Raw genomic sequence first — 19,255 nt, 5'->3', positions numbered from 1 at the left:
GGAAAACTGTGTATATTTTATGAAAATTCTTAGGTAGAAAGCTAGCATCCATTATGCAGGAACAAGAAGAGGCTCTGTCTTCAGTTCTTGCTCTTTGAAAATTCACCAGCAATTTCAAGACACAAGTACAAAGAGAGATGAATGAAAAACACAGAAGTACAATGAGCAAAATCTTTACTTTATAAAATTGCTTATTCCATCTGATTTAAAATAAAATATTTTTATTTAAAATAAAAAATAAGAATCTTATAAAATAACCCCAAACTGTAAATATTAACATAAGAATTTCTGAATATTAAAATTATTGGAAAATACAAAGCAAAAAAAATAGTTCTATAAGTGATATAAATGAAACATGGTAAGGCAAAACATAAATAAAATAGGTAAATTTCTTGTCAATCATAAAATTGCTTGACAATTTTGGGGAATTATTACAATGTTAATCATTTAGAATATTGTCCTTGTTTCATATTTGCAGATGAAAATAAAGTGTTCAATTCAGTAAACACTTTGAGCATTTTTCCTTTGTAGAGTTGTAGCTTTCATTCCGTAGGAAGCTGCCTCTGCATGGGAGATTTGCATGTGGGTGGGTTAGTAGGGGTAATTCTTTGAAACAACACCTGGAAGGTTGAAAGAGTAACTGTGATGGGCAGAGAGACAAGCTGAACTGCAGGGCAGTTGCGGTGAAGCCTCTGAAGTCCCCAAGGGGTTCTCTGAAGCAGGCATGCACTTTAAGGACGTCCCCGTTGAGAAAATGGTGTGCAACCACTGTGTTGCATCACTCATTGCATCCTCAGTTACTGTTGTTCCTGAGGACAGACACAGCCTTATGGGAGCTAGCTTCCTGCAGCCCAGCTGTTCCTGGGGAGGGCCTCAGTCTTGGTTAGAGGGGAGTAATGGGACCTGGGCTCTGTACAGCAGGTTTCTCCAAATTGCTGCCTTTTACAGAAGCATTTCACGGTGACAGCATCCTCTTAGCCTAACGTTCCCCATCTTCTCCTACATTGTCAGTCTTGCAGTAGGCAAACCTAAGAACCTGTGATTTCTTTAGGAGACAATTCAGGGGAGGGTGAGAGGGCACTCAAAATCCTGCTGGCCTTACAAGTGGAGAAGAATGTGGCTCTGGACCCTACTTGCTTTGATTTTGATGTTAAAGTCTTGTCCTTGCTCGTAATCATTCTAGGAGCATTATCTCTTGGGAGACCCAGGAGGATAAAACAAAACTACTCTGCAGGAATTGTGGTTGGTAACTGTACAGCAAACCAATTAATGGCTGTAACAGAACTTGTAAATTTGACTCATTATTGAAATTAATCAAAGGTCATTTCTTGTTTCCATAGAACATTGTGTTGCTTGTTTTCTCCATTATTCACAATGCTATATAGTTATGAGATGTTGTTAATTTGTTTGTGTATTCATGTTGAAATATATTTGACTAAAATGCCTAATTAAAAAAAGAAAAGTAAGCATAAATTGCTTTTAGACCAGTTATTATCAAAAGTGTTTTAAAATATGCCTGTGAATGCACACATGTGGATATTTAACAATATTTAGATGAATGGAGGGTATCCAGGTCAATTCTCAATTTAAGATTATTTTTAAACATTTTAAATTTATTAAGTCCTCTTGTGCCTCTAATTTTTTCCTGATTCTGCTCTCACATGCCTTTAGTTCATCTAGTTTAACATCATACTAAAAAGAGTGATGTCTTAAATGTGCTTTCAAGAAATAAATCAGACCGCTTAAATTAAAAGTGCAGTAACTCTATTTGTCAGATTTCACATCTTCCCTTCCTCTGATCTCTCTACAGCCTGGCTTTGGTCTTTATTTTTACACTTTACCAATACCAACACATTTTGTTCTTGTCAGCTCTCCACCACCCTCTCCATGGGTGATGTGACCTTCTCAAATGGTGTTGTTTAGTAACTAGATCATGTCTGACTCTTTGCAACCCCATGTATTCCAGCATGCCAGGCTTCCCTATCCTTCATTATCTCCCAGAGTTTGTTCAAACTCATGTACATTGAGTCAGCGATACCATCCAACCATCTCATCCTCTGTTGTCCCCTCTCCTCTTGCCCTCAATCTTTCCCAGCATCAGGATCTTTTCCAATGAGTCAGCTCTTCAAATCAAGTGGCCTAAGTATTGGCACCTCAGCACCAGTTCTTCCAATGAATATTCAGGGCTGATTTCCTCTAGGATTGACTGGTTTGGGGTCCTTGCTGTCCAAGGAACTCTCAAGAGTCTTCTCCAGCACAACAATTTGAAAGCACCAGTTCTTCGGCTCTTAGCCTTTTTTATAATCCAACTCTCACATCTGCATATGACTACTGGACAAACTATAGCTTTGACTAAACGGACTTTTGCTGGCAAAGTAATGTGTCTGCTTTTTAATATGCTGTCTAGGTTTGCCATAGCTTTTCTTGCTTCAAGTGCCTACTAGCAATTTTTGCAAATGAGAAATACTGTACAATATTTTTTCATAACTTTGTTTTCTCCTGTGTCTCCGTGTTCATTCAGGCTGTCCTGACAACAGCAGCTCACACCCTGGATGTGCTCTTTCCCTGGCTGGATTTCAGGGCTGCCTGAGGCGCATTTCCATTGGCGACGAAGCAGTGGATCCCATCTCCATTCAGCAGGGGGCGCTAGGGAGTTTCCGTGACCTCCAGATAGACACCTGTGGCCTCATAGATAGGTAGGCAGCCTCCCATCAGCGTGCCTGTTTTTGTTTGTTTGTTAATTTTTAATTGGAGGGTACTTGTTTTACAATGTTGTGTTGGCTTCGGCCATACAGCAGTGTGAACCAGCCGTAAGTATCGTGTCCCTCCCTCCTTCCCCCACCGCATCCCGCCCTCGCGGTTGTCACTGGGCACCAGCTCGGGCTGCCTGCCTCATATGGCAGATTCCCACTGGCTGCCCCTTAATATTTTATATACGGTAATGTCTATGTTTCAATGCTACTCTCTCAGTTGGTCCCACCCCCTGCTGTTTTCAATTTTTGATAGTAGATTAGAAACAAATAAACTGGTGAAAAAGAGCATCTTGCCCTTTCTCCATTCCCAGTATTCCATTCCATAGGGGAACATTATATTTATACAAAAAACAAAAATGACAGACTTTAAGTAATCATTTCTTTCCAATGATACTTTTTTAGAAGATACACTGTCATAAATTTTCCTTGTATACGCCTCCAGGCTACTTAATTCATACAGAATACTATTGATGCTATTATAATTATTGATGACTATATACTTTAAAAATTTCTAACACTTCAGAGAACAGATTAGAACATTCTAAAGAGATCATGGAGGACCCAGAAATCAAAATTCTAAGTGGTTAGCTGCATTCACCTTACATACTCTATTCTACAGGAAAAATGAAAAGTAACTCCTTCTTTGATAAAAGTTGAAGCTTTAGGGAATCTAGTGATGTTGTAAACACAGCAAAGAGTGGAGAGGATTCAGTCGCCACATACTGAGCATAGTACCACTTTACTGGAGAAGATAAGAAAGGCAAAGCTTTAAAACAATAGCATATTAACATTTCTAAGCATTGCAACTTTACCAAAGTTGTTTGCTAGCCATGCTATCAGACTCTTAAGTAATTTTGGCTAAAAGGGATGGCTTAATCATCACACATGCACCTTTTTTCTGTCCATAGTATGTCTGACTTCTCTGCAATAGCAGTGCATTAAATTTGTGTTGAACAAATGGACACACGCCAGACATCCCCACACATCCACACATGGGGCACTTTTCAAATGTTCACACTGCACATTTGTGGAGTAAATCTAATCCAAAATTAACAGTAGTTGAAATTCCCTGTCATCACCAATTAACTACAAGTTACAGCGCAATTTAGCAATGTATGAGAAGATCACAATTCCCAGTATGTAAAACACTGACTCCCAAGAACTTGATACTTGAATGCAAATGCCCATGGCCGGATATTTGCATTTTATCCATTTGTAGTGGAAAAAATTATTTAAATAATTTAGACAAAACTCTCAATACTAATTTTCAGATTATAAAAAACAATTGGCATAGAAACTACAGCAACATCTGTAAGTTTTACTTGCAGTCATCTCTGGAATCTTGAGTCTTGGAAGAGGGTTAGAAATGTTCTTTTGGATGTAGAGTGCTGCCCTCACCCATGGGAATGAGTTAGTAGGGCAAGAGGGTGAGAGGTCAAGTTCATAGGCAGCAGCAGGGCTGTCACTTCAGTCCGGAAACTCAAAGAAAGTTATTTTAGGGCCTGGGGCATTCCATCCCAGCATCTGTTGCAATCACAATATTTTTCTCACATAATGGTGGTCCCTTTGTGCATAAAAGTTTCTTGTCCAAAAATAAAAAAGCAAACAAACAAACATATCTATGTTGTGTGTGACCAAAATAGAAAATGGAAACATTTCCCACATCACATTTTAAGAAGACTTTCAGATATATGTACTAATCTATGGAGACTTCTGTACTGTTAAGCTATCTTCTATACAAATCAGGTTCATGGCAACTCTGTAAGTGGGTATAAAAATAGCTGTTGCCACTTTGGATGGCCTATATAGTCACTAATTGTAATTTTTTATGGCTTAACATCTAAGGACATGTCCTTATTCTCCATTCTTCTTATTACTAAAAATGTTCATTTTCCTCAGCCCTTTAGTCCATACCTACTAACTGCATGTCCAATGTACCATGAAATAGATTCCCTTAAAAGCGCAGCGAAGCAGACACCCCCGCCCGGGCTCTTTGGGAGCTGCGCACTGTGCCCGGCCATCCGCCTTGCCCACCGCTCTGCCTGCCCCGAGCAAGTCCTAAAGTGCTCAAGTGAAGCTGAGCTTTATTATTAAAATGCAGCTAGCTTTATGACTTCTATCCATCAGGCACAGGAATTAACAATTCACAGTGGCATTCCTCCGCACACTGCAAATGCTGCAAAGATGTTTGAAACCCAAGGGGTGCTTAGAAAACCTTCCTGAGCCACACAAGGACTTGTGCTCATGACACTCTGCCTTCCTGTGGCTCTGATGTCACTTTACAGGGAAAGTCTCCCTGTCCTTCGGGACGAGGCTGTGGGGTAAGGATATCAGTGAGGAGAGATCACGCCTTACACTCTTTGGGTTTTGGACATTAGGATTTCATGTTGTGTAACTCAGGCTACATAGCCCTTTTCAGGTTCCTTTTAGGCTCAAGTATTTGCCATCCCCAACCATGGACTGTGTTGATGGGGTCACTTTTTCCAGTTCCACTGCTTTTGATCTAACATTAACCTTCTAGATGCTAAATGCAAAATTGTGAAACAAGCATCTTGTTTTTTTTTTTTTTAAATAAATAATACATTTAAAAGAAAATTAATTACTACAAACTCAAACATTTTGTTTTTGAAAAAATCTTATACTCAAACAATTTTAGGTAACCCTATAATATACTTTATCATAGAAGAGTCATCTTCATCTTATTAAAAAGTATGGAATCTATTTAAGCAAGATTTTAGAGAGTTTGAACTTGTTAAAAAAAAAAAAAAGGCAAGAAGCTACTTTGTTCAAATGAGGGGCAAAGGGGATGGGCCAAGCTTGGGTCGGGCCAAGCTTGGGTCAGTCCACCTCTTCAGCCCCGAGAGGATCTGCAGAACACCATCTGAAATACCTCCCCTCCAGACACTTGGTGACTTTGTTCTTGACTGTCCATTTCTTTAACTATTATTGTAATTTGCTGACTGTCAAGCTATGGATAAGGGCTTCCCTGGTGGCTAGGTGATAAAGAATCCACCTGCAATGCAGGAGACACAGACTGGATCCCAGGGTTTGGGACGATCCCCTGGAGAAGGAAATGGCAACCCATTTCCAGTATTCTTGCCTGAAAAATTCCATGGACAGAGGAGCCTGGTGGTCTACAGTCCATGGGATTGCAAAAGAGTTGTACATGACTGAGCGACTAAGCATACACACACATTTTTTTTTGAGTAAATTTCATATACTTGCCTGTATTGATTGAGTCCCTTACAATGAACATTTTTAATTAATACACACAATTTTTTTAGAGCAGTTTTAGGCTTGCAGAAAGTATAGAGAGTTCTCCTCTATCTCTTTTTTCCAGTCTCCCTACACACAGTTTCTGTATTTTTAACATCTTGCATCAGTGTTGTACACTTATTAGAATTGATGAACTGATACTGATACATTCTTATTAACCAAAGTCCCTGCTTTACATGGGCTTCCCAGCTGGTAAAGAATCCACCTGCAATGCGGGAGACCTGGGTTTGATTCCTGGGTTTGGAAGATCCCCTGGAGAAGGGAAAGACTACCTCTCCAGTATTCTGGCCTGGAGAATTCCATGGCCTATAGTCCACGGAGTCGCAAAGAGTTGGACATGACTGAGTGACTCTCACATACACACTGATTTACATTATAGTTCATTCTTTGTGTTAGACAGTTCTATGAGGTTTTACAAATGCATACTGTTTTGCTTCACCATTATGGTATCATGTATAGTAGTTTCACTGCCCTAAAAATCTTACATGCATCACCTATTCAATCATCCCTCCCTTTCCCCAACCTCTGGCCTGGAAATCACTAATCATTTTACTCTCTTCATAGTTGTGCCAATTCCAGGATGTCATGTATAGGAATCATGTGCTACATACAGAGCCTTTTACTTAATAACATGAATTTAAGGTTCTTCCAGGTGTTTTGTGACTGGACAGCTCATTTGTTTTTAGTGCTAAGCAATATTATATATTTTTATTCATTCACCACAAGTTTATCCATTCACCACAAGCTGGAATCAAGTTTGCCGGGAGAAATATCAGTAACCTCAGATATGCAGATAACACCACCTTCATGGCAGAAAGTAAAGAGGAACTAAAAAGCCTCTTGATGAAAGTGAGAAAGGAGAGTGAAAAAGTTGGCTTAAAGCTCAACATTCAGAAAACTAAGATCATGGCATCTGGTCCCATCACTTCATGGGAAATAGATGGGGAAACTGGAAACAGTGTCAGACTTTATTTTTTGGGGGGGTTCCAAAGTCACTGCAGATGGTGGCTGCAGCCATGAAATTAAAAGACGCTTACTCCTTGGAAGGAAAGTTATGACCAACCTAGACAGCATATTAAAAAGCAGAGACATTACTTTGTCAACAAAGGTCCGTCTAGTCAAGGCTATGGTTTTTCCAGTGGTCGTGTTTGGATGTGAGAGTTGAACTGTGAAGAAAGCTGAGGGCAGAAGAATTGATGCTTTTGAACTGTGGTGTTGGAGAAGACTCTTGAGAGTCCCTTGGACTGCAAGGAGATCCAACCAGTCCATCCTAAAGGAGATCAGTCCTGGGTGTTCATTGGAAGGATGGATGTTGAAGCTGAAACTCCAATACTTTGGCCACCTCATGGAAGAGTTGACTCATTGGAAAAGACCCTGATGCTGGGAGGGATTGGGGACAGGAGAAGAAGGGGATGACAGAGGATGACATGGCTGGATGGCATCACTGACTGGATGGACATGGGTTTGGGTAGACTCCGGGAGTTGGTGATGGACAGGGAGGCCTGGCGTGCTGCAATTCATTGGGTCTCAAAGAGTCATACACGACTGAGTGACTGAACTGAACTGAAATGAAGGACATCTTGGTTCCTTCCAGGTTTTCAGAGTTAGCAAAGCTACTATAAAAATTTACGTGCAGGTTTCTGTATCGAAGTAAGTTTTCAGCTCATCTGAGTAAATACGAAGGAATGCAATTACTGGATCATATAGTAAGAAGATGCTGAGTTTTATGAAATATTGCCAAACTGCCTTACAGAGTGTCTGTGTCATTTTGCACTCCCACCAGCAGTGAATGAGAGCTCCTGCTGTCCTCATCCCTGCTGGTATTTGGCGTTGTCAGTGTTTTGGACTTTTGCTTTCCTGACAAGTCTGTAGTGTTATCTCATTGCTTTAATTTGCATTTCTCTACTGACATATGATGCTGGAGATCTTTCTGTATTTTTATTTGCAGTCTTGGTACCTTCTTTAGTCAGGTGTCTATTCAGATCTTTTGCCCAAGTTTTTAATTGGTTGTGTTCTTATTGTTGAATTTTAAGTGCATGCATGCATGCTCAGTTGCTGTCGTGTCAGATTCTGGCAAACCCATGGACTGTATAGCCTGCCAGACTCCTCTGTCCATGGGATTTTCAAGACAAGAATATTATAGTGGGTTGGCGTTTCTTTCTCCAGTTCCTCCTGTATTTTATACCCCAATCTTTGTTAGATACATGTTTTACAGAAGTTACCTATTAGTTTATAGCTAATCTTTTCATTCTCTTAGTGTAATTCATAGAAAAGATTTTTTTTAATCTTACTGAAGTGCAAATTGCCATTTTTTTTTTCTTTTGTTGACTGTTTCTGAAATGTCATTGCCAAACCAAGGTCACCTAGATTTTCTGTGTTATATTCTGAGAGCTTAACTGTTTTGCATTTTGCATTTAAAGTTTCTGAGATCTAGTCTGAGTTCATTGTTGTGAAGGATGTAGAACCTGTGTTTATAATATTTTTTTCCATGTGGATGCCCAGTTCTTTCAGCAGTATTTGTGGAAAAATTGTCCTTTCTTCAGCGAATTACCTTTGCATCTTTGTTAAAGATGAGTGGATTATATTTGTGTAAACCTGTTTCTGGACCTTCTATGCTGTGCCATTAGTCTGTTTGCTCTTTGCCATGCCACATGGCCTTGATTTCTATAGCTTTATAACAAGTCTTGAGGTTGGGTAATCTTAGTTCTTTGATCTTTTTCACTTTTATATGTAAACTTTAGAATCAGTTTGCTGACATCCACAAAATTACATGATTTTGATTAAGATTCTTTTCCTCTATAGAGCAAATTGGGAATAACTGAAATCTTGACAATTTTGAACCTTACTCTCCATGAACATGGAATATCCCCACTTACTTAGATTATTTTTGTTCATCAGAATCTTATAGTTTTTCTTGTATAGATCCTGCATATGTCTTGTTATTGTGTCTAAGTATTCTGTTTTTTGATAGTGCTAATGTAAGTGCTGTGTTTTTTATTCTAGATTTCAGTTCATTGTTCGTTTATGAGAAATAATCCTGCAACTTTGCTCTCATCACTTATTAGTTTCAGAAGTTTTTTGTTCATTATTTCAGAATTTCTACATAGAGAATCATATCATCTGTGAACAAAGATAGTTTTATTTCTTTCTTTCCAGTCTACATATCTTTTATTCCTTTTTTTGTCTGACTGCATTAGCTAAGACTTCCAGCTTAGCTAATGTTTGAATAAGAGTAGTGAGAGCAAATCTTTGCTTTGCGCCTACACTTAGAAGAAAGCATTTTTGCTCCTATACTTAGAAGAAAGCTTGTTTCTCTCCAATAATATGGTGTTGCTCTAGGGTTTTGAAAGGTTTTTTTTAATCAAGCTGATGAAATTGCTCTCCATTACTAGTTTCCTTAGGTGTTTTGTTGTTACTGTTTTTGTTTTGCTTTTTATCATGAATTGGTGTTAGAGTTTGTCAAAGACTTTTTCTGCATCTATTGATGTGAACTTATAGTTTTTCTTCTTTAGCTTATTTGTGTAATAGATTGCCTTAATTTTCAAATTATTTTTTCAGATTTTGGAGCAGCCTTTATACTTGCAATATATTCCACTTGACTATGTTGTATATATTTTTATATATTTTTTAATTCAGTTTGTGATTGCTTTGAGGATAGCATTTATTTTTAATAACAAAAAATTAAATAACCTTCTTACAATTAAAATTTTAATCTTATAAACAAACATTAAAATCTCACCTTTGATTTTGATAAGTGAGATGTAATAGTGTCCATGAGACGTAAGTGGTTATTTGGTTTACCTGAGTGATTTTGTGGTTTATTCAATTATGAGGGGAAAAGTAAAAATAAAGCCCTCAGTCATAAGTGCTCTCTCTAATTCCTGAGGGCATCCTCAGTCTGACTAAAGTAGATGACATTCAGAATCCCTGGCACTGTGATACTACATGGATTAAAAAAAAGTGTCTCCGTTTTCCTGCCTTCTTTCCTTCTCTTTAAAATGGAGGGAGGTGGGAGGGGGGATCGGGATGGGGAACACCTGTAAATCCATGACTGATTCATGTCAGTGTATGGCAAAAATCACTACAATATTGTAAAGTAATTAGCCTCCAACTAATAAAAATAAATGAAGAAAAAAATGTTTTCTTATGTACTGAGTCAACATGGCAATATGTTACAGTGTGGTGTACATAATACATCAGCTAGCTTTGGCTGCACAGTAGATTATCTTTAAAACTTACCAGCCCCAAACAGCAGCTGTTTGTTTATCTCACAGTTCTGTATTTGCTGCTGAGCTCTCTCCTGCATCTGTGGTTGCCTGAGGGTTCAGCTGACAGCTGCAAGACTTATAATCCTCCCATTCACTTGTCCTATGGTTTTGAACCCACCAGAGTGACTGGATCACATGAACCAGCCCACGTTCCTTCATGTGGCTGCGCTTTCAGGGTTCAAAACTCAGTGAGAGAGAGAGCCCATTGCCCAAGCCCTTTTCTAGCCTCTGCTGGGTCAGTTTGCTAATGCCTCATTGGTCCAAGCAGGTCACATGCCCAACCCTGACTCAAGATGGAGAAGTAAGCTGTACCTTCTGATGGAAGTATCCATAGGTCACACTGCAAGGGCATGGAGTCAAGGACAGAAAATGTGCTGTGGCCACTGCAGGCAGTTTATATCCTTAGTCATGTATGAAATTAATCTTGCCTTATTTGTGAAAAAGCAAACACGTTTTCTGATGTAATGAGATGTGTAGAAAATTTGCCTGTCACAAATGCGTGACAGTTGGGAGCACCTAATGAACTTTTTAGTCTGTAATTGATATCACATTTGAAAATTTTGCTGATAGACCCAGCAAGTGTTGTCCATGTTAAGTTTTTCTGGTCAATTCACTGTTGCTATCAATCTTTGATTACATTTTAAGATACAATTTATCATGACCACATGTGAGGAATAGTGCTGTGTCTGCTTTCCCCTAGGTGTTTGCCCAGCTATTGTGAACATGGGGGTGAATGTTCCCAGTCCTGGAGCACCTTCTCCTGCGACTGCGCACACACGGGTTACACGGGCGCGACTTGCCACTCCTGTAAGCCTCGCACTCCTTTGTCCAGATTTCCATGTGGCTCTGTTTTTCTTTCCATTATTTTGTGTATATGTGCATGTCTGTGCAACTCTGTGCTAGAAAGTAACAACAAAAATAATTACTTTAGACATTAATTTTTGTCTGATTAATTTACTTTTTACCTTTTATACTTTTTATTTTGCATTATTTCATATGAGTGGTAAGGCAGCTTACAGAAATACGTGTATCCTAGGACAGAAAATATAGTAGGTGAAAGAAAATAAGCATAAGAAAATAAAATATAGTCAAAGGTAAAAATAAAATCTAGAGTTCATGTTTTGTAAACAATGTTTATAAAATTAAGCAGGAAGAATCTCAGAAGTGCAGGGTGGAAGCTAACCTGGTTGGGTTTCTCAATATCAGTAAGAAGCCGGGTGAACACTCAGGTCCCTTTGCAATCTTGATGCTCTTTGGTGATGATGGTGTTGGTGTTGGTGGTGGTGATGATGATGGTTAATATACTGGAACTTACCATGTACTTGCATAATTCTAGGTCTCTGCTTATTTCAGCTCCTTTAATCCTTGAAACAGCTCTAGGATATAAATGTCCAATTATCTGTGTTTTGCACTTGAGAAGCTAAGTTTTTTTACCCAATGTCACATTCTCGATCACCTCTCATTGGTGTTTCTTTTGTTTAGAACATCAGTCTCTTTTCTGAAGAACCATTCTTTCATCTTTAAAGCTAATAAATCTTTATGATCGACCAATCCATTATCTACAAGCAACTTATGACAGAAAGCCCTGAAATGTCCTTGGTTTTCTAATTATTGGCTGTTGTTTAAGCTTTTGTTTTATTGTTTTCCTTATTTCCTTTTCACTACTGACACTTCTGAAACTCTTCTCTCATAGCACCCCTCCCTCTTGGTCTTCAGAGAGAGACAGCATGATATGAAAATTCACTCATCTCACCACATTCAGTCCCTCCTACTGGGGGAATACATTGCACTGTTAAGAACTCTTCCCTGTGAATTATTTAATTTTATTTCCACATATGGGAGAAAGGCAGAAATTGGATTGACATAAATTTGTCCTTTTGGGAAGTGAATCCCAGGGAGGCAGGCACTGGGGTGAGAACCCTGAGTCCCTACCACCGAGGGTTCTGCAGAGGAACTCAAAGTCTCTTGGAAGACAAAGGGAGATGACTCATGCCCTAAATATCCCCTAAACAAGTTCAGCTGGAGCAATCCCACCTGCAACTCAATTTGCTATATTAGTGCCAAGTAAGAATTTGCCAGGGTAACTCTTTATTTGAAAGGACCTAGACCTCTGGGAAACCTGAAGCTAAGTGATTTGGCCGAGTCACAGTTTGGAATAGGGTAACCTCTTTCTTAGAGTGTGCTCCATCATACTTATATGAAGCAGATACCAACTGAATATTAATGATTAAGGAGTGATGGCTAAATGGTATCAGTAACTGTGATCTAAACATCATTCCAAACAACTCTATAGCATAAAGATTTGAAACTAACAGATATATATTATGTATTTTATATATATTATACATCCTGTTACACATATGTAAGGTTTTTTACTTGTGGCCCATGATTTGGTCTAATAATTGAATTGATTTTCTTGGAATTCTGCAATTGATCAGTCACATGAAGATGAGATATTACCAAATCAATGTAAGTGATCACAAGACCATTATTTTGGAGTCTAAGTACACAATTAGTACATGTGTATGTTGTTGTTTAAAGCAAGTTTTCTCCTAAGTCATTCCTCCACTACTCTTGTTTTCCTAGGCAATTCCAGCCCCAACACAACACAGACGCTGTTGTCAATCTATGTATATCCCTTTGGACACTTTCTTAGGTGGTTATAACCATGTGTATGCATCATAAAAATGTCAACGTGAGTGGCCGAAATGCAAGCATGGTGGAAAAGCAGTCCACATTGCTTTTCCGTCAGTGTCTCTGTGTCCATCAGTGTAAATGATGGCAACCATGCCATTGATTTGGGGGCTATCTAACTTGATACATTTGCTACTTGGCCATATTTAAATAACAGGATTTTTTTCCTTTGTAGAATCTCTGGAAAAAAGCATTCCCTTCATGTTCTTGTTCTTTGAGATGAGACAACAACCCCTAAACTTCTCCCAGGGTTTTTCTTGATTATTTGAAATAGGCAAAGTTAGAAATGTAGATAATCCAGTCATTATAGCATGGCATAAAGCCATATCCTCCTAGGATCACTCTAGTTTGTGGATCTTGTCTAACTACCACCTGAGTTTTTCTGTGTAGAAGCCAGATTTGATCCTTAGAGCTGACTTAAAGATCCAGTTCAACTCTGTGCCAGAATTAGTGCCACACTTCCCTCCCAGCAGCCATTAGCAGCTTTTCAGGTTTTCAAAGGGTTTTTCCTGTCAAGGCAAAGGATGATGAGCAAAAGAGCTGTTACTCGATTAATCATTAATTTAAATGCATGCTAAATATTAATTGAGTTCATCATCTGCAGATGCTAATCACTTGCCTTGTAAAACATTCATTGTATACATAGAAAATTCATTTATGAATTAGGATAAATTGAAACTACAAAGAGACTTTTCATATATTTATATATATTCCTTTGAATTTTGATTTTCTTGAATAATCATTTCCAAAGCATTTTAGGATGCTTGTTTTTAAAAGGAACTTTAAAAACGAAGTGAAGTAGAGCTGCTGATTTGTGAAATCCATTTCATTGAAAAAAATGCATTTCATGTGGAAATTGTCTTAAGTAAACAAAGAATATAATTACTGAGTAACTTTTTAAAATAGCATGATTATTATATAACAGATCATTTAGGGATATTAAGCCAATGCATTTCAGATGCTTAGATATTTTGAAACAGCAAAGAATTAGACTAGAGTCAATCCAGTTACCCTGATTTTGACAGGAATTCTGTGTTTCCAGAGCATAAGGTATTCAGATCCACATGTTGCATAGTGATACTTCCTAAAATCTTTCACTCTGTGCCTGAGAATCTTTGTGTTATCCGAGTGAAACAGGGAAACACTCCTCTAGAGAAAATGTCCCTCAGTGCAAGACAGGGTGAGTGTCACTGGGGAAAGTATCACTTAATTAGCAACGTGGAGGGATTTGTCCCATTGTCACTCCTGTCTGAGATCTCTGTCCTCTGCAGCTCTCTACGAGCAGTCATGCGAAGCCTACTGGCACAGAGGCAACTCTTCAGGGCTCTATTATATCGACTCAGATGGAAGTGGCCCTCTGGAACCATCCCTGGTATATTGCAACATGACAGGTATGCTAATAAGCATTTTTAATGACAAACTCATGTAAATGCTTGCTATGTAGGAAAAATCCAGGTGCAGTAAGCAGAGTTTACCTAGTGGCAGCTTTACTTAGATATGCATTTTGATTGTAATTGTAATAGGATTTCTAAGAAGTATTAAATGTAATGTTCTAAAATAGTTAAGAGGTGGTAATTAAAAGTTATGTCATTATTTTCCTGGAAATGTTCTTTCTTTATGCAAAAATTAGCAATAAATCTGTGTTTATTAATCTACAACATAAAAGGGTAAACTTTCTTTCTTAATTCATGTCAATAAGTGCCAAAGTCTTTGGAGAATGTTCACTTCTTAAATTTATGAAAATATCCATTTATATCCCTTTGAATTTGTAATCAGGTGAGTTTATCTGCGTGCATGCATGCTAAGTCGCTTCAGTCCTGTCTGACGCCTTGTGACCCTACAGACTGTAACCCACTAGGCTCCTCTGTCCATGGGATTCTCTAGGCAAGAATACTGGAATGAGTTGTCATGTCCTCCTCCGGGGGATCTTCTGGACCCAGGGGTTGAACCCGCATCTCTTATGTCTCCTGGGTTGGCAGGCAGATTCTTTACCACTAGCACCATCTGGGAAGCCCTGAGTTTATCTAGGGAATAATAAATGTTTCTAAAGTGTATATGGACTTCCCAGGTGGCACGGTGGTGAAGAATCTGCCTGCCAGTGCAGGAGACACAAGAGACTTGGGTTCAGTCCCTGGGTCAGGAAGATCCCCTGGATTAGGAAATGGCAACCTACTTCAGTCTTCTTGCCTGGAAAGTTCGCTGGACAGAGGAGCCCGATTCACAAAGAGTCAGACGTGACTGAGTGACTAACGCACACAGCAAGTGTATATATGCCATCTAATAATACTATTCACGCGCAACTATATAAATAATATCTCGTCTTCCTTAAAAACCTGATTGTTAATATGTGTTAAAGGACTTGTGTATTACATGGTGTTTATGACGCCTTTAATTCTTTTAAACTTTTTAATTTAAGCTCTCTGACAAATGTATAGGAGCACAAAGGACCAAAACTTCCACTGCAATGAGTGACAACTGCCCTGATGGAACTGATACAAATTTTTTATACCTCTTCTCTACTTGTATCTGTATGTGTCTGTACCCATAAATTTTTCTCCATGCTCATATAAGGTTTGCCCAATAAAGAGGACAAACCTCCTTTAGAAAACTTTCTGTTACTCTAGCAGTGTAGCCCTAACAGATACTTCAACAACCACAGAATTTGAGTACAAATTCTGAGATAATTATCAGAAAAAAACCAACTATAGATGGTTCTTAGGTAACTATAGATTAGTTATAGTTTGGTTTCTCTGTTGTTATGGTTCCACATCACTCAGGAAGGGTTGCAGATCTCACAAGGAGGAAATTATTTATGGGTAAACTTATAATGATGGTTTGTGAATAGCTTGCAATCCTCATGTGGTTTTTATATCAATACCTATTGTCATTTCATACATGAAAAAAATCTAAGCTTTTTTGGCAGTGGTTAATATGTGATCTGATCTAAATTCAGTCAACCCCAAACCACCCCAGAAGTTGTTACAGAAGATGCAGGAACTCCCAGGGCATTGCACTGGTGTGAGTATGGCTGTTTGGGGCTTTGGGGGAAATATTTTATCATAAATACTGACCAGAATATTGTGGTGTGATGATACAGTTAAATACATCAGCTTACTTTTACTGAAAGATATGTGATCAGTGAAATATGTAGGGAAACGGCCCAGGGGATCTTTCTAGATATACTGGACTCCAGTGGTTTATAACCTTCAAGTGATTCAGTTTCTGCTTTGATTTGCTTTAATTGCCACGACTCAAGTGAATGCCAAGAACAAAGAAAGCTAAATAAAGAAGCTAGCATAGCAATAATACATTTCCTTTATATCAATTAGATTCTTAATTATCACAAAAGTCTAGGGCATGTTAAAGATTTTCATATATATTATCTTGGGTTAATCCTATGAGCAGAGTTCCATATACACTGAAAAATTCCAAGAATCATAGAAAGGTAGAAATAGTCCCAAATAGCATGTTCCCAGATGAGTAAAGTTTCAAAGGTATTTGTTGATAATTAACTGTTGGCATGCTTGGTAAGGCTGAGGTCAAGTTTATAAGTCTGCCAAGAGGAACAACCAAGAGCTGATTGCCTGATCTTCTCCAGTTTATGCCTGTAATAAAAGAAAAACATTTTAATCATCATAGGGAACACATGATCTAAGCTTTGCCATGAAGCTTTAGTTGTGCTTATTTCTAAAGTCCAATTGGAATGTGTAACTATCTCAAAGGTGTTCAGTTTTTGATACTGATTGCTGCAATAGCTGATACATTTTGATTCCCTGCAATTGCTATTACCTCTTCAAAGTGAACCTGGGTCCCTCCCACTGTAGACAAGAATAGTTATCAAAATGCAAAGGGACAGTAAAAACAGATGCTCAGCATTTTTTTTTCCATTTATTTTTATTAGTTGGAGGCTAATTACTTTACAATATTGTAGTGGGTTTTGTCATACATTGACATGAATCAGCCATGGATTTACATGTATTCCCCATCCCGATCCCCCCCTCCCACCTCCCTCTCCACCTGCTCCCTCTGGGTCTTCCCAGTGCTTTGATTTCAATTAACTTAGGATAATACTTGATGATATATAAGCATGTTTTTGTTACCCTAGAGATAAGAAAGAACTTATGAATAAGGGAGGGAAAAGGTAAAATCTACTGATTACCCATCCTGATTAATTTATATACATGATGGCCTTGAAAACTGTCTTCCAAGGACATGAATCATTCTCTTTCCCAGGGTGACGTGAAGAAATGCCCAAGTTAAGGCACAAAACTGAAGAGTTGCGAGAAAACTTCTGACAACATTGAACACGTGTACTCAGCGCCTGCCCTGAGCTGACACAGCTGGGGTCACAACAGACTGTGAATCTGAACACCTCCCTCCCATGATCGGGGGTGCTTTTTCGGGTGGGGAACCAAACCCTTGACAGAAGCGAATCAAATACATGGCACGTTATAAGGCTGTGCTGTGAAGCAGAACAAAGCGGGGAATGGGGCACAGACCGCAGAAGGACGGGTTACAGTTTTAAAAAGACAGATCAGAAAAGGACTCAATTGGAAAGCTGACATTTGCACTTATCACATCAAAGCAGCAGCCCTGAGACAGGAGGTGGAGCCTTTGGGGGAGGGGGGAGACCAGGGCAGGAGGCCTCCAGCCACAGGGAGCCTGGCCTGTGGGACCGGCCCAGGCGGAAGGACCAGGATGTGGCCTTTCCTCAAGTCATGTGGCTGGAAAGGGGCTGGTCCAGATTTCACACAGTTAGGACCTTTAACCATCATGGGGCACCAAGGCGGGGCAAGGAGACCAGTTAGGACTTTGCTCTAGTAATTTAGCCAAGATGGTGATGATGGTGGGGAGCAGGGTAGGAGAGAGGAGGAGGAGAGAAAGATTGCTTTAGAACCACTGGACTGGATATGGACAGAGAGAAAGAGAGGCAACAAGCAGGGCTCCCGTGTTTGGATCTGACCCCTGGAAGGAAGGTGCAGTTATTGTTCATGGAGATGGAGAATTCTTGGGAAGGACCATGTTTTAATGGAAGACCAGGATTCCAGTTGTGAGCATGTGAAGTTTGGTTTGCCTGTTGGTCATTTAATTAGACAGTAGGGATCTCTTGTTTATTAAAACAAGTGTAATATATCTTCTTAAAGCCTACTGGGTGGTTATAATATCCTTGGCAGTACAAACTTTTAAAAATATAATTTGGACTGTGACTTCACAAATCAACCTGACCTGCCGGCTGTCATTGCTTTACTGTCACCAGTGGACACTGTCCAGCAGGCTGAGGCTTTTCCAGGTCCCTACATGTTTGTCCCCCTAGGGGATCTCTGCTTTCTGCAGAAGGATCCTGTGGCAGCATCCAGGAAAGGCTGTATTATTATTATTAAGCTTCTTTACAGATGCTTAGGGCTTTCCAGGTGGCACTAGGCTAAAGAACCGGCCTGCCAAGGCAGGAGACATAAGAGATGTGGCTTTGTTCCCTGGGTCGGGAAGATCCCCTAGAGGAGGGCACAGCAGTTCACTCCAGTATTCTTGGCTGGAGAATCCCATGGACAGAGGAGCCTGGGAGGCTACAGTCTATGGGGTCACAAAGAGTCAGACACAACTGAACAGAGCATAGCCCAGAGATGCTTATTGGCACACGGCTTTAGGAACCACTGTCGTGAAGTTGAGGAGCTTTGATTTCAGCACAGCCTCCTCTATCTTCAAAAAATTAAAATGGAAAGGGAGTAAAGGGCACCACACAATGGAGAAATAAAACTAATGGAGATGTAAAATTTTGGTGCTGCTATTCATTTCACAGCCCAAGCAATTATTCTGTTGTTCCTATTAATGTAGGTTGCTGTGGGTGAGATTGACTGATCCATCATTGAATCCTTGTGGCTATGATTTGTCCACAATGCAACAAGAATTGTTCACATGTATTAAGATAAAGTCTAAGACATTAATTCTCTAAAGTAAATATTTTCTAAACACTCTGACTTAATCTTGGAAAGTTTTAAGAGCTCTAAGCTGTATGTGTATGTGTGTGTGTGTTCATGAAAATCATTGATAATAATTTAATGATTTACATTGATATGTAAATGTATATTATTAAAGCACACTTAGTAACTATGCCTTTCTATTACATTGCAAATGAACAAACATTAAGTCCAGATTATTGTTTCACTGTGACTTTTGCATAATTAAGTTTTTTAGAGAAGTTTGTGGTTGCCTAACTCTCATCTAAAACTCCTGAAATTAGTATAGTCTTGTTCTATGTGAAAAGAT

General features: G+C 39.1%; 1 protein-coding gene across 1 annotated transcript in view; it reads left to right on the top strand.

The window, feature by feature from the left end:
• The window catches only part of LOC136151439 (contactin-associated protein-like 3), a 160,525-nt gene that overhangs the window by 81,369 nt on the left and 59,901 nt on the right, over window positions 1–19,255 (top strand). Inside the window, exons 8-10 of the mRNA XM_065912556.1 lie at window positions 2,522–2,696; window positions 10,998–11,104; window positions 14,263–14,382. Of these exons, the coding sequence (XP_065768628.1) occupies window positions 2,522–2,696; window positions 10,998–11,104; window positions 14,263–14,382 (402 nt within the window). The remainder of the gene's footprint in view (window positions 1–2,521; window positions 2,697–10,997; window positions 11,105–14,262; window positions 14,383–19,255) is intronic.

The sequence above is a fragment of the Muntiacus reevesi genome, chromosome 20 (assembly GCF_963930625.1).
Source record: "Muntiacus reevesi chromosome 20, mMunRee1.1, whole genome shotgun sequence".
NCBI classification, from domain to species: domain Eukaryota; kingdom Metazoa; phylum Chordata; class Mammalia; order Artiodactyla; family Cervidae; genus Muntiacus; species Muntiacus reevesi.
Note: the sequence above shows the minus strand (reverse complement) of the source record. Positions and strands in the feature narration are given on the sequence as shown.